At 40.5% G+C, this 16,677-nt stretch overlaps 1 protein-coding gene across 2 annotated transcripts in view; it reads left to right on the top strand.

Moving 5' to 3' along the window:
- The window catches only part of LOC127581204 (sodium-dependent serotonin transporter-like), a 54,049-nt gene that overhangs the window by 14,596 nt on the left and 22,776 nt on the right, over positions 1-16,677 (top strand). For both annotated transcript variants that reach the window (XM_052035322.1, XM_052035323.1), the window contains 3 exons: positions 456-675; positions 8,413-8,551; positions 12,691-12,825. In XM_052035322.1, coding sequence (XP_051891282.1) covers positions 456-675; positions 8,413-8,551; positions 12,691-12,825 — 494 coding nt within the window. The remainder of the gene's footprint in view (positions 1-455; positions 676-8,412; positions 8,552-12,690; positions 12,826-16,677) is intronic.

Here is a 16,677-nt window from a genome sequence, read left to right as displayed (position 1 = left end):
ATAATACTCCTAAACAGCAACTAAAGTTGAGTTCCTGTTTCTCAATATAATGTGAATTTATGCCAGTCACACTCAATAATGAGAAGCAGATATATAGGTTAACATGTGGCTAACTTGTACTATAAATTGATGTCAGTAATGATAACTGACATAAACCTTCAGAAATCCAAGCCTAGCTCATGTCCAAAACTGTTATGCATGTTTGCTGTGCATCTTGATTTCTGTACAAAATATTGCAACCTATGTCTAGGTCCGCTAGAGGTGTAGAGACCTTTTATTTAGTTTTGTACTTTGACCTCTAAGAATGTTAAGGTAGCCTGGTGGATATCAGTTCAGTTCTAACTTAATGCTCAAATAACAGAGAATCAACTATTGCAATGATTCTTCAGTATTTGGATGATTGTTTCTTCTGCAGTAAATGTTTTTTAAAAAAAACCCTTTTTCATTCCCTGCAGGGATTGGATATGCAATCTGTATCATAGATCTATATGTTGCCTTTTACTACAATACCGTTATGGCCTGGGCTCTGTACTACCTCTACTCATCATTTACTTCTAAGCTCCCATGGACCAACTGTAACAATGCATGGAACACTGGAAACTGTACTAACTACTTCCTAAAGGATAATGCCACGTGGACAAAGTTCTCTGCCTCTCCTGCTGAAGAATTTTATACGTAAGTGCATGTAAGTGGATGCAATGCTTGGGGTATTAAAAAGCCAAATAAAGGTGATCTTCCTGTAACAATAGTTCATGGCAGCAGTAACCTTAATTATTTAGTCCCATAGTCACTTTAAAAATATTCAGCTGCTTTGCTTTTATCAAAGCTCGATGAAGATATTCCACCAATAGGTTATGATTCCCATTCTTACCAAGTCAAGCACAATGGGTTCAGAGCAAAAAACAAGCTGCTGGAGGAACTCAACAGGCCAGGCAACAGATGCAGAGGGATAGTCGACATTGAAGATAAGATATCTTTTTTGGTCACGTGTACATCGAAACACACAGTGAAATGCATCTTTTGCATAGAGTGTTCTGGGGGCAGCCCGCAAGTGTCACCATGCTTCCAGCGTGAACATAGTATGCCCACAACTTCCTAACCTGTATGTCTTTGGAATATGGGAGGAAACCAGAGCACCTGGAGAAAACCCACGCAGACACATGGGGAGAACATACAAATTCCTTACAGACAGCAGCCGGAATTGAACCCGGGTCCCTGGGCACTGTAATAGTGTTTCGCTAACAGCTACACTACTGTGCCTGGGTTGAGACATCAAGCATAATGCATTGAATGCTTCCCTATCTTGCCACAAGTTTCTATGATTATCACAGTCAGAAGTTTGCACTTGCAAATTGGTGTGTGGTAATACTTATAGTTTGGGATTTGTAAAGCTAATAATTGTTTCCTTCAATTTAAGGCCAATACAATTGAATCAACTGTTCTTGCGGTTACATTATGTAATTGTATGTTAAACCACTAAACTATACTAAATCACAGTTAATTCTTACCACCTGCACTTTGCCTTTTCATAAGTCCTGTGCACACTAATTCTTACAACATACTTCATGGGGGTTTTCCCATTCATTAAGGTTCTTCAGGACAAAAGGGAAATCCTACAGAATTATCATTAAAAGATTGAATTTTAAAGGAAAATGCTAACAAGATTTTGTTTTGTAGGGGATTAATTGTCTAGGAACACATGGCAGCTGTTGCATTAATATGCAACTTTGGTACTTGTCCAACTATTACCATTTGTTTTGTCAGGCTGTTGACTTAGCAGGTGCCTGCCTCTGGCTTGGTTTTGGTTTCATCGGATTTGAGCTTTGATGTACAAGAGCAAAGTTGTTTGTAGGTTTTTTTTCCCCAGTCTCTTTTATGAACAGACATATAATAGTTACATGTCAGTGTTGTAATCAGCAGGGAAAGTTTCTCTCTCCTCCTCCCTCCCAGCAGCTTCTCACACCAGTACTCCTGTGGAGTTCTTACCCGTGCTTTTAGTTAAAAACATACAATGGCTTAGCTATTGCTGTTATTCCAAAAATCATATTTCCATTCCAAGTTGAGCGAAAGAAAAACAAGTAACTTTTTTTTGATTCACAGGATGTGGGCATTTATTGCCCATTCCAAATTCCCTTTGAACTGAGTGACTGTCAAATCCATGTTCAGAGGGCAGTTAATAATCTCATACACGAGGTAGATTTTCTGCCCAAAAAGACTCTGTGGTTTCACACTCAGTATTACTAAAACTGGCATTTATTTAATTAACTGAGTTTAAGTCCACCAGCTCCTATGAACTTGTATCTCTGAATTACTTGTCCAATTTTAAAAAAAATCACCATGCTGCTATATCCTGGCTTAAATGGACATTAGATCTTGGTTGTGAAAAGTTATTGAGGTACTTGCTCCGTTTGATGTCTCGTAAAGAGAAAAATATTCTCTGCATTAACGCATGGCTATATTTTAACAACAGTGCTGGTTCTGTTCAGCAAGTATCCATTTGCAATTATTAAAATATTCCCAAAGGAAGATTGAAAATACACATTTAACCTTATTCTCAGTCGCCTGTGAAGTGGAGAGAGAAAGGGATACTCAAAAAGCCAGAGTAGGAACCCTCAGTCTGTAAGCTAAGGTAAGGCTGCAGAGGATGTATAAAAAGCACAGGGATATTTCAAAAGAAGACTGAGAATTTTACTATCAGCTAAGAAGAGTATGGGGTTAGTAGAGATCTTAGTACAGGATGGGATGTGGTTGTAGACTTCTGGATGATAAGGAGCTTGTAAAGGATGAAGGTTTGAGAATGAACACATTTGAGAAAAGTGTCTTTGTGAGAGGTGAACTGCATCTTGTGCATTAGTACAAAGTGGGTAGTAGCAAATCCACGGCTCTGTTTATGCACTTCCTCTTTCTTGTATTTCTGTTTGAAATTGAGGGCCTTGGTTCTTCCCCGAAACAGGCTGCCAGGTAATTGAAGAGTTCTCACAGCTTTGATTCGTTAGGCTAGAACTTGACTTCAGTGTGTGGGGGGATGTCTTTAATAAGTGCTAAATGCCTTGGATTTTGGTTAGGTGGTTGAACTTTTTATTGTATACTTGTAGTGTGAGTTTGAGTAATTTTCCCAACTGTGAACCCAAAAGTAGATCAATAAACTGACATAATTTATTGAAGGCAGTGACTCTCACTAAACAGTAGTGTATGAACAATGTATCCAGAGTTGTACTACAGATACACTCAGTTTCTGGAGATATCCTTATTTGTATTCATTAAGAGCAACTTGCAATTGAAAAATACCTGGTTCCAAATTGGTCATTGCCTCCTCATACTGCAGATGTGATACATGTTTGGGTAGCATTATAATGCACTGTACTCCAGTGGAATAGTCCAGAAATGACAAAAAAGATAGTCTATCATTGCAGCCACCATCACCAGCATCTTTCTTTAAAAAAAATTGCAGCAAGGGATTCGTGATCCATGACCAGAATGATAAGATTGCCAACCAGAGACTTCTGAAATCTAATAACCTAAAGAATGATAGTTACTACCTCTTTCCATCTCTGTAATTTTTCTTGCTGGATTGAGGGTGTAGAAACTAATCTAGGTGGTAGCTCATGGTCTGATTTCACCGGTGTGTAATAAAGGCACCCACCCATAGCTGAAGGGGGCATGTGAAGACTCAACTTGGTAAAAGTTTCAAGTAGTACCGAAGCATCCTGAGGAAGTACCAAAGCTAAGTAATGTCTTTTGGCTTTCTAGCACTTAATTACAGCTACCACCATATTTCTGGACTGGTTTTTATCCATTTGGTTATATTCTGAATCCCAGATAAACCACTTTGGGCAGTGTAAATGTGCACTTGTTCTCTGTGCCTTGTGCTTCTGTAATCCACTGAGTCTCTCTCCCACTACTTTCAAATGTTCCTGTTCACCTTGCATGGCAATGAGGATATCATCTTGATTACAGAGGAACCTTGCAGCCTTTTGTGCATCACTGACATAGATACTTAAGGTAACCTGGTGTAGGTAAATGATCCCTTGTACATATTAAGTGTTGGATAACTCTGACTCTCCCTAAGTTGTCTTTCAGTTACGCATTGATGAGAGGCAGAATGAACTTCCTGTAGTATTGTGTGCTCATCAGTTCCACAAATAAATCTTTATGGGGTGGATAACTGATGCCGTTCATTATCAATTATTCTGTTTATGATTACTTTGTAGTCCCCACATCATTACATGTTTTTATTTCCCAAGGGGACCACCTCCAGTGGAGTTCCCATTCACTGTGGTGGACCTTCATCAACACCCTGTTCTAACTTGTGAGCTGATCCTCCATTGGTGACTTAAAGGCATAAAGAGCTGGTCTTGGTTCCTGGTTTGATGTGAATGTGAGTCTCGTACCCAACAATGCTGCTGTACTAGTTGATGAAGAGATGTCCATACTGCACCAAAAGCTTCTGCACGTCCTTGGGTGTATGGATTTGCTGCTTAGTCAAAGTGCAGTGCCCATAGCTAGAGCTTCCCCATCAGAATAATATGTCTTGTGCATTTTGCCACAAACGTTGGCAGCTTTATCTCCATCCCCATGTACCAGACCCTGCATAATGTTTCCTCCAAAATCTCCAGAACCTCCTTGGATCAAACCCACAGGATGATACTGCAACTTACCAATAGTTGCACTGAACATTAATGAACAATCAATGTCTGTATCAGTTGTCATCTTCACTGGATAACTTTTTATTGTAAGGAAGACCTTGTTATCACCATAGTGCTGGAGACCCCAGTCCACTAATTCTTGGTTGCCCAGTGAGTTTTCAGCACCCTAGTCTGTGGAGTGCTACTCCATGACTCTCTTCACCATGGTCGTACTGGTCCTTCCTGCCTTTTGGGCACTTGTGACCTGAGAATATTTTGCCAAAGTCATTTTCTATAGCTGATGACCTGTGGATGAAGAGGGGAAAACTGGCATAACTATCCGTTGTTATTCAGTCGCAATGGGACTTCAGACTGCCTCATGTTTTTAAGCATCGTTTCTGTATTGATAGCCATCCCGCATGCTCCCACGATCATTGGGTCAGCCACGTTAAACAGTTCTGCCTGCATTCTCTCTTCAGCCAGTCTAATACACTAAGTGATTTACTCCCAATGTGCCATGTGAAAATGTCAGGAAATTGCATTTCTTTTGCTAGTTTCTTCAGCTTGATCATGTATTGACCAACTACTGCCTCTAAGCCAAGGTTGCACATCCCAAACTTTCCCTTCAAAGTTTTCACCATGTCCTCTCATACAATGCCTGTAGTTTGTGACAAGAGTAGACTCGCCAATGTTTCACTTGTTTCTGGCTGTATCACCAGAAGAAATATTCCCACTGTCTTCTTGTATATCGACAATTTTTCTGTTTAATGTTTCCCTGAGGACTTTGATTTTGTTTGCCTTCTGGGTCATTTTCATACTTCCCATGTAGAGGAAGAATGGGCGAGTCTCCTTGTGCCTTTCAACCTCCCTAAAACACCTGATGCATCCACTGTCTGATATTGTGACTGCTCTACTTACAACATCCCATTCATTATTTCCTTACATTAGATCAGCTGCTTCGAGTGGTAATACCCCATACTTGATGGCAGTACAGAGGCATCAGGTTTTCTTTGCAACAAACTTGGGGGATGAGTCAAAAATGGTCCCACAAACAGAATGTACTCAATCAAATGCAATAGTTCTTTCCTAAACGACAGTGTCTAGCACAATAGCATATGAAATTTCTACCATATGGTACAGTCAGTTCTTAAAAGTAGCCTTACATTTGTATTGACAGGTTTAGAATGGTGTTTTGAAATGTTGACTAATGAAATTTGAGTTTTTTTTCCCTAGTGTGATCTGATAGAATAATACAACTCTTGGACTATCTTACAGAGGGCCTTAAGCAGAAGCAGATGGGTCTTTAGCTTGCATGTTGAAAAATACTTCAGGGTGACAACTGTGACTCATGGTCTAGTTGGCTGAACAACCACTTTGTTGACTTGTGTTTGCACACTTGTCCAATTGCACTCTCTTTTGCCCTCTATCTCTCACACAATTGCAGGAGTACATAAGAGTACAGCACACACACACACAATGTTCTCACAGCAGCAATAAATAATTCACTTTTTTTCAACATATGGGCCTGCTTATCTGAAGAGGCTGAACAGAAATCAGATAAGGTGAGCTAATGTTGAAAGAGGAACTGTTGTATTTTTATTTTTCATAACTGGTGTAGAAAAATGTATTCATTATTAGAATGATATAACTCATTTAAACGTTTATGGTTTGAAGCAATTGTCATAAAATATTATTTTATGTTGTTAGTTGGGGAATTCATCTTGTACACAGAATCATAGTCAATGCCTTTTAAGAAATTATCCTCTACAAAATGTCAATTTGTGACAAATATTATGATAGAATTAAAGAACCTAATTTTAAATAAAAATACTTCCAGCTGACAATCTGTACATGGACGTTAAAATATACACAGCAGGCCACTGTAGTGTGAAAGGATAAGTAGCAGTTTCTATTGTTTTTTTTAAATCAGTAAAAATTTAAAGCAACAATTCTTTCACTGACTTTTCGGGGAAAAGCTAACTCCAGAATGGAGGATCAACTGATATGAGGAATACCTGTCTAATCGGCAGAAACACACAGTTCTAATCATAGTTACAGAATTTTGTTTATGATTCAGTCTTAAAGATGAAATGTAATTGATGTCTCTTAGAAGAGAATGGGAGAGAGTAGAAATAATCTTGCATTGTTTGGTCAATTATATTTACTGCTGGTCAAAGGTTATCCTGTCCTAGAATTCATTTAAATGTCAGTGAAATAGAAATTGTTGGAAATATTCAAGTTGGGCAACATCTCTAGAGTGAAAAACAAAATTAATGTTTCAGGATGATAACCTTGCATTATAATTGAAAATAATTTAAAGTTGTTTGAGTTTTAAGTAAGTACAACGGAAGAGAGGAGGAGAAAGCAGCAAGATTAAATGGCAAGTGGGACAAGTAAAGACACAAACAAAAATGGGATGAGGGGAAGTGTAAAGAACAATTGCAAAACTACTTCCAATAGCAATTATCAGAAAAAAGGAGCAGTTATGATCCAGAATTGTTGAACGCAATGTTCGGTACAGAAGGATGTACCTGACCAAAAGACGAGCTGCTGTTCCTCAAGCTTCCATTATGTTGTGATAGAACAGTGTAAGGGTTGGAGAGATCAGAGTGGGAGTAGGGTGGGAATTAAAATGATAGGCAACTGGAAGATGAGTTCAATGGTGACATAAGGCTGTAGTTGGCAGAAATGGCAGAAAATCCAACAAATTCACTTTCCCCTTACCATTTCCAAAGGGACCACACCTTCCAATATCCTGCTCCACTTTTCAATCACCTCCCTTTCTTGTAGCACAGCCTTTGCAAATACTGGAGGTGTAATGTGTGGTCTATGTTTATTCCTACCATCCGGGGCCTCAAAGATTTCTTCTAGAGAAACAAGAAGTTGGTTATTTCACTTTAATTTGTTCTACGCTGGGAGGTTAAACTCAGATGGGTGAGAACTTTGTGGAACAATCCACTCTGCTCACCTGCGCACTTCTGAGGTTTTGCTCACCTGATCTACCTCTAACTATTTCCGGCTCTGGTGAAAGGTTATTAGCCTAAAATATCAGGCTTCATCACTCCCACAGTTGTCACTTGACCTACTGAGGTTTTTTTTTCGGTATTGATTTTTTATTTCTGATTTCACTGGAGACAGTGTAGTGGAGATTTATGAGGAGGTTGCTCGGGCTGTGGGATTGTAGTTATGAGGAGAAACTGCCTAGGCAAGGGTTGCTTTCTTTGGAACAGGGAAGTGAGGGTAGATTTAATTGCATCTATAAAAATTATCAGAGGCCTAAACAGCATTAGTAGACAGGACCTATTTTCCTTAATAACTAGAGAACATAGATTTAAGTTAATTGGCAGCAGGATTAACGGGAAGTTGAGGTTTTTTTTTCCCTCATTCAACAGGGAGTAAGGAACCTAAAACCTGTTTCCCAGAAGGGTTGTAGAGGCAGAAATCCTAATTGTTTAAAATGTACCTGGATGACCACTTGAAAAACCATAAACTTCAGGACCATGGACTAAAAACTAAGAAGCATGACTAATCTAGATATTCCATTTTTGACCAGCAGGGACATGATGGGCTGCCTGATCTCCTTGTTTCAATGATTTCAGCACCATAGGGTTTTGCTTTTGTGTTAGTATTGAACAGTGAGCACCTTGTGGAAAAAGGGGGGAAATGGGAGATTTTAAGAGAAAATTATCACATAAATCTTGGTACTGAAAGCCATCACTGGGACATTTTGTTGCAAATTTGCATTTGTAAGTATTCTTGTAACTTGTGACATTTATTTTTATTGCAGTCGCCAAGTACTTAAGATCCATAAATCAAATGGGTTGGATGATTTGGGTGGCATCAGCTGGCACTTAGTTCTTTGTCTGCTCCTTATATTTACTGTGGTATACTTCAGTATCTGGAAAGGCATACGGACTTCTGGAAAGGTAAACAAAGTAAAATCAAAGTAGGTTATGCTTGTCAGTACGATGTTGTGAGATTATTGTTCAAAGAGTAAATGGCATTCCTATTTCACGTTGGTAAATTAAATATTAAATTATTTATTGAATAATTGGACGCAGAGTTAGCATCCAAAGAAGATTAATGTTGCTGGTTGAACATTTTTTTTATTGGCCTTAGTAAAAGTATTTAGACTACTCTATTGATTTACATGGTAAAATTAGACACACTTTAAAAACATTGCTTTGATTTTAGGTCCTCACAATCACTACTCTAACAGCATGTTCCAGACTTAGAAACTAAATCACAGAACTTTTCCTCAAAGAATGTTTAACAAGTGATTAGTATTGTTCAGTGAAACAGAACCAAATAAATCTACCACGAAAACAGGTGTACTGGTCATGTAATTGAAGATGGAAAGTAATGTATTATTTTCAAATTATTTATAGAAATTCTGATTAAGGTAACAGTTTTTAATAAAGTGTACAGTAAAACATGATGATTTGGTATCGTCCTGTTTGGAAATCACATTCCTTTTAAGCAAACTGTGTAACCTGTTTTCTGTGCTTCATTTAAACTCGCGTAGTTTACTAGTAAACTTGTTATGACATCTTTAAAAGAAAAAGTTAATTAGAAGTGTATTAGGGTATTAATAGGAGCAAATCCAGTTGTCTAGAAAATCTGCTAGTCCGTCACCAGCAAAGTCATAGTCATAATGCACAGAAACAAGAAGTCCAAGGGAGCCAGAATTTTATTGTACGTTTTTCTGTAGCTGCTCCTGTTTCTGTTTTCTAGCATATGGGTGGTGCATTTTCTTGGACTTCATTCAGCATTTCCCAATGTCTTAGAGTTTGATTTCCGCAGTGTTATATACTTGAAGAGACCCATAAACTGGTCACTAGAGTTCATATTTAAAAAAAAGCAAATGTTGGAGATACTGAGCAGGTCAGGCAACATCTGTGGAGAAACAGAACTAATGTTTCAGAGTGTTGACCTTTCATCAGAACCAGAAGGGTGAGAAAAAAGCTGTTTAATTTGTAGGAAGAGAGCAGGGTGGCAGAAAAGTAAGAATGTCTATGGATTGTCCAGGTGACACGCATGCCTGTCAATCAAGAGAGAGTGACAGATGCTTGTTAATCATTGCTGAAATGTCTGAAGGGTGTAAATAGAGGGAGAAGAATAACAGCAATACAGAGGACAAAAAAAAAAGCGTCCCAAATGCACAACACAGCAGTTACTGGGAATCTTAAAGGGATTGTTGGAAATACCCAGCAGATCAGATAATGTCTATGGTGAGAAAAAAAAATGGAGTTAATGTTACAAGTGGATGACTTTTACATTAAAACTGGCCAGCTCTGATGTAAATGAGAAAGACTGGTTATCTGGACTCATGAAACACAATGTTGAGTCCTCAAGGCTGCAAATGCCTAGAAAAGGATGAGATGCCATTTCTCATATTTACAGTATATAGAACTTCATTGGAAGAGTATTAGAAGGCCAAAGACAGAGGTCGGTATGGCAGTGGGATGAGGATTTAAAATGGCAACCAATAGGATGTTTACAGTTACCCTTGTGGATGGAACTAGGATGTATTACAAGGCAGTTACCCAATCTGCATTTGGTTTCTCCTTGATCTGGAAACCACATTGAGCACTGATACAATATAATAAATCAGAAGAAGTGTGGTGAACTGCTGCTTCACCTGGAAGGACCCCCTTTGTCTCCTTGCCTGCTGGAAATGGAAGAAGTAAAGGGGGCAGGTAGTTACATGGGGAAGTTCTGTGAAAAGCCAGGTGACTGACAGAAATGGAATACCAAACCAGGCAACATTCTCTATGGGATGCTGAAAACTGAGGGGAGGAGAAAATGCATCTGATGCTGGGATTTTATTTAAGGTGGCAAAGATTTTGGAGGACATTCTATTGAATGTGGATGCTGCTGGGGTGGAAGGGGAGGACAAGGTGAACCCTAACTTTACTCAGGGCTGGGAGGAGAAGGGGAGAGAGCATGTGCAGGAAATGGAACAGACACGGTTAGGAGCCTTGTCAATGACTGTAGAGGGGCAGCTGTGGTTGAGGAAAAAGGAAGACTTCTCAGAAACACTGGTGTGTAATATAATTGGGATGGAGAATTAAAGAGACAGGTAACTGGAGGCTCAGGCTCATCCTGGCGAGTTGAATGGTGGTGTTCTAGACCCCAGCACATTCACGTTCAACAGATTCCGCTGTAATTTCTGCCACCTTCTATGAGATCCCACAACCAGACATTTTCCTCTCCCCTTCCCTTTAAGGATTCTGAAGAGACTGTTTCCTCCATGTCTCCCTAGTTCAATTTTCCATTTCCATTTCCATCAACTACTCTTTTCATGGCACTTTCCACTGGACATGCAACTTCTACCCTATTATATTTTGCCACCATCCAGGGACCCAAAAATGTCTTTCCGGGTGAAGCAGCAATTTAGTTGCACTTCTTCCAATTTAATATATCACATTCAGTGCTCATGGTGTAATCTCCTCTACCTTGGAGAAACTAAATGTAGATTGGATAATTGATTTGCAGAACAGTTTGGCAAAGGTGACCCTGAACTTTCAGTTGCTTTTATTTATTTCTCTATCCCAATCCCAGTCTGACTTCTCTGTCTTTGGCCCCCTATAGTGTTCCAACAAAGTCCAAAACAAGCTCGAGAAATGTTACCTCATCTTCTGCCCAGGCATGTTGAATTCAAAAACTTTATATAATCATCCTTTCTGGTTTTGTGTCTGTACTGCCCAGTTTTGTTGTAACATTTAACTCAGTTTTTCCTCTTTCCACCACTGATGCAACCTGCTGAATACTTCCAGCATTCTCTTTTGATTTCAGATTTCCGGCAACTGTGTTCTGCAGCTCACAGTTCTCGCTCTTGTGCTCGCTCTCTACTGCCCTCATTCATCTCCCTCTATTTACACTCCTCCAGCCAGATCAGCCATGATGAACTAATATTCATCACCTATTATCTGGCATTGTGTTATCTGGACAATCTTAGTCACAATCCTATCACAGACCCAAACCCTTTGCCCTCTTTGTTCCTTCCCTCTACAACTGAGAACACACTTGCTTTTTCACTTTCCAGTTCTGATGAATGGTCAGAAATCAGCAACATTAACTCTGTTTCTTCTGACCTGCTGAATATCTCCGGCACTTTGTTTTCATTTCATGTTTTCAGCACCTGCAGTTTTTTTTTGCTTTTCAATTGCAGTAGAGTTCATAGTAAGTTAAATGGGTTAAGATTTTTTTTGTAGATTCTCTAATAATTCCAGTCTCTGCTTCTCATTAACTCAAATAGATACATAGTTGTTGAAGCAGCTGTTATGACTCTGCCTCCAGTAAATGTGTGTCCCTTTACAACTTACCAGTATTTTAGGGGTTGTCAAAATCATCCTGATTTAGGATCAATGCACCTCACTTCTCTTTTTGAATGGTCATTTTTGGCTCAAATTGTCACTATTTCCAGAAAATAGAAACATTACTGTGAGAGACTGGTTCTACTAATCCCTGGACCGATGACATGAGACTTTTGTATTTCACAGCAGTAAGGGAGTTTGTTCTGAATGTACAAATTAAATTAGGCTGATTGGCCTTTCTGCATCTGTAACTGTCTTGTGACCATGGCCTCCTGCCTGCCCATTGAGTACAGCACTGTCAACGTCCCAGAGTCCGTGTGCTCCACTGACCTTGACCACAGAGCTGTACACCAGTGCTGGCCGCACTCATGCTTTTATTTCTGCTGGCTGCAACATAACAAGATTTGCAAGGTCAGCCGCATTTAAAGGTTAACTTGCATCTTGTATTACTGCTTTGTTGTTCCGAACTGAAGCTCCATGAATTGCCCCCAGTTTCAGCAATCAAGCATGCGTACTCAGATCATCCGGCCCTTCTCCTGTAGCTGGAATAAAGCACTGCTCCCATCACAACAGGATTTAAACACACCTGCACCATTGTGGACAGTCTAAGCAAACTATAAATGATTCTGTGCAGCTTGGAAGGCTCACAGCAGGCAGCCTGTCCTGTATAAATATTTCTGGCACATTCAAAATGTGTGTTGTCTTGCTTTTTTTTACAACTGCCTAAATGTTTATTACTTCTGCAGGTTGTATGGGTAACAGCCATTCTTCCCTATATAGTGCTGTTTATTCTCTTGGTGCGGGGTGCTACCCTGCCGGGGGCCTGGCGTGGAATCCTTTTCTATCTAAGGCCGGAGTGGAAAAAACTGTTGAGCACCCAGGTGAGTTGACCCATGGGCCCCTCATTTATACACTACTGATTTACTACATTAATGAGACTAGCAGGTGCTCATGGTATGTAACCATGTAATCTCTGCTGTTCCTCCCTACCCAAAGTCTGTTGAAATGCCATAGAATTAACTTGAGAATAATACAGTGGCTTGCTTGTATAATACCTAACAGTGTTTTTTAAAGGTTCTTGCAGTCAGAAGGTCATGAGCATTGTGAAATGTTTTGGGTTGTGGTATAGTCATAGAATGCCCCATGAGGTGATGGAATGTAACCTCAATTTTCAGACTTCCTCCCCTCCTGAATTTCTCCCTGTCTGCCTTATCTTCTCTCCTGAAGGACCTGGTTTAGTCTGGGCTGTGATTCCAAAAGCACCAGTTGCCCTTTCCTCACACCCAAGTGGTCAATCTGGATATAGAACATTACAGGCCCTTCGGCCCATGATGTTGTGCCGACATTTTATCCTGCTCTAAGATCTAACCCTTCCCTCCCACATAGCCCTTCATTTCTCTATCATTCATGTAGCTATCTAAGAGTCTCTTAAATGTCCCTAATGTATCTGCCCCCGCAACCTCTGCCAGCTGTGCGTTCCACGCACCCACCACTCTCTGTATAAAAATAAACTTCTCTCTGACATCCCCCTTATATCTTCCTCCAATCACCTTAAAATTATGCCCCCTCGTGTTAGCTATTGTCGCCCCAGGAAAAAGTCTCTGACTGTCCACTCGATCTATGCCTCTTATCATCTTGTACACCTCTATCAAGTCACCTCTCATCATCCTCTCCAAAGAAAAAAGCCCTAGCTGATTCAATCTATCCTCAGAAGACATGCTCTCCAATCCGGGCAGCATCCCGGTATATCTCCTCTGCACCCTCTCTAAAGCTTCGACATGCTTCCTATAATGAGGCGACCAGAACTGAACACAATACTCCAAGTGTGGTCTAACCAGAGTTCTATAGAACTGCAACATTACCTCGCGGCTCTTGAACTCAATACCCTGAATAATGACATGGATTGGTTGTGCATCTACTCTTGGAGAAGTGCCTGGGAGTATTTTTCTAGTACCCTGCCAAAGTGTGCCCTTTAAGTAAACACAGAAAATGCTGGAGATACTTGCCAGGCATCTATGGAGAATTAACATTTCAGTTCGATTGCCTTTCAGTAAAATGTACTCCATATTGGCTTTGCTATTTTTCATTGTTGCTGTTCATTCTAACCACATTACCAACAACCGAAGATCTCTGTATATGTATTGGGCTGTACATAATTTTGAATACATATTTGTGAAATTGAGGTGATTTTAGAAAATTGGGCCCCAGCTTCTGAACAATGAACATGTACAGTTAAATGTAATAATCTGGAAATTGCAGCCCTACAAACAATACTCTGTTATCTGACTTGCTGTTCATGTACTTCCATGTTAGCTCCTCCTAAATGACAAAAATATCCCTTTCAATGCAAGTCCTTTTTAACAGTGTGGTATGCACTAATTTCAGTGAAATAATGTCTCTTCTGCTGCAGGTTAACTTTTTAGAATCATAGAATAATACAGCATGGAAGCAGACCCTTTGGCCCAACTTGTCCATGCTGACCATGGTGCCCACCAAGCTAGTCTCATTTGCCCACACTTGGCCCATATCCCTCTAAACTCCTACTATCCACTTACTCATTCAAATGCCTTTTAAATGTTGTTATTCTATTTGCCTCAACCACTTTCTCTAGCAGCTCATTCCATATATGCACCACTCTCCACGTGAAGAAGTTGCCCCTCGGGTTCCTTTTAAGTCTTTCACCACTTAAACCTATGCCCTGTAGCTTATAGTTCCTCTTCCCTGGGAAAAAGACTGCATGCATTCACCCTGTCTAAACCTCTCATCATTTTATACACCTGTATAAGGTCATCCCTCAATCTGCTACGTTCCAAGGAATAAAGTCTTAGCCTGCCCAGCCTCTCCCTATAACTCAGGCCCTAAAGTCCAGGCAGCATCTTCGTAAATCTTCTTTGAACTCGCTCCAGTTTAATAATGTCTTTCTTATAACAGGGCGACCAAAATTGTTTACAATACTCCAAGTGAGGTCTCATTAACGTCTTGTACAACTGCAACATTATGTCCCAATTCCTGTACTCAGTGCCCTGACTGGTGAAGGCCATCGTGGCAAACACTTCCTTCACCACCATGTCTACCTGTGACACTGCTTTCAGCGAACTATGTACTTGTACTCTCAGGTCCCTCGGTTCCACAACACTCCCCAGGGCCCAACCATTTACTGTACAAGTCCTACTCTGGTTTGACTTCCCAAAATGAAACACTTCACACTTACCTGAATTGAAAGCCATTTGCTAATCTTCAGCCCACTTACTGTACCTAGCTCATCAAGATCTCCATGTAATTTTTGATAACAAAATGCAGTTTCTTTTTAGCATGATGGAGTTTCATTCTTTCAGACTTAAATTGACTTTGAACCATAGAACAATACAGCACAATACAGGCCCTTCAGCCCACCATGTTGTGCTGCCCTTCAAACCACACCTAAGACTATCTAACCCCTTCCTCCCACATATCCCTCTATATTAAATTCCTCCATATGCTTATCTAACAATCTCTTGAACTTGACCAACGTATCAGCCTCCACTACCATCTTAGGCAGCACATTCCATGCACCAACTTTTGGGTGAAAAATCTCCCTCTGACGTCTCCCTTGAACTAGCCACCCATTACTTTAAAGCCATGTCCTCTTGTTTTGAGCATTGGTGCTCTGAGAAAGAGGCGCTGGCTGTCCACTCTATCTATTCCTTTTAATATCTTGTATACCTCTATCATGTCTCCCCTCATCCTCCTCCTCTCCAATGAGAACAGCCCTAGCTCCTTTAGTCTCTCCTCATAATCCATACTCTCTAATCCAGGCAGCATCCTGGTAAATCTCCTCTGCACCCTTTCCAAAACCTCCACATCCTTCCTATAATGAGACACCGTACTCTAAGTGTGGTCTAACCAGAGTTTTGTAAAGCTGCATCATTACTTCGTGGCTCTTAAACTCAATCCCATGATTTATGAAAGCTCCACCTTGGAGTTTGTCCTTCCAAAGTGTACTACCTCACATTTCTCTGGATTGAACTCCATCTGCCACTTCTCAGCCCAGCTCTGCATCCTATCAATATCCCTCTATAAGCTTCGACAGCCCTCCACACTATCCACAACACCACTGACCTTTGTCATCTGCAAACTTGCTAACCCACCCTTCCACCCCATCATCTAAGTCATTAATAAATATCACAAAAAGTCGAGGTCCCAGAACCGATCCCTGTGGGACACCACTAGTCACAGCCCTCCAGTCCGAATGCACTCCCTCCACCACAACCCTCTGCTTTCTACAGGCAAGCCAATTCTGAATCCACACGGCCAAGCCTCCCTGGATCCCTTGGCCTCTGACCTTCTGAAGAAGCCTACCATGTGGAACCTTATCAAACACCTTACTAAAATCCATGTAAACCACATCCACTGCACTACCCTCATCAATCTTCCTGGTCACCTCCTCAAAGAACCCTATCAGGCTTGTGAGGCAAGATCTTCCCTTCACAAAGTCATGCTGGCTGTCCTTAATCAGTCCATGATTCTCTAAATGCTCATAGATCCTATCTCTTAGAATCCTTTCTAACAGCTTACCCACCACAGACGTAAGACTCACTGATCTGTAATTCCCTGGACTATCCCTACTACCTTTTTTGAATAAGGGAACAACATTTGCCACCCTCCAATCCTCCAGTACCATCCCCGTGGACAACGAGGACTCAAAGATCCTAAGCAACAGTTCAGCAATCTCCTCCCTCACCTCATGAAGCTGC

Source organism: Pristis pectinata, chromosome 21, assembly GCF_009764475.1.
Source record: "Pristis pectinata isolate sPriPec2 chromosome 21, sPriPec2.1.pri, whole genome shotgun sequence".
NCBI lineage: Eukaryota > Metazoa > Chordata > Chondrichthyes > Rhinopristiformes > Pristidae > Pristis > Pristis pectinata.
The sequence above is the reverse complement of the archived record's forward strand: the minus strand, read 5'-3'. Positions and strand labels throughout refer to the sequence as shown.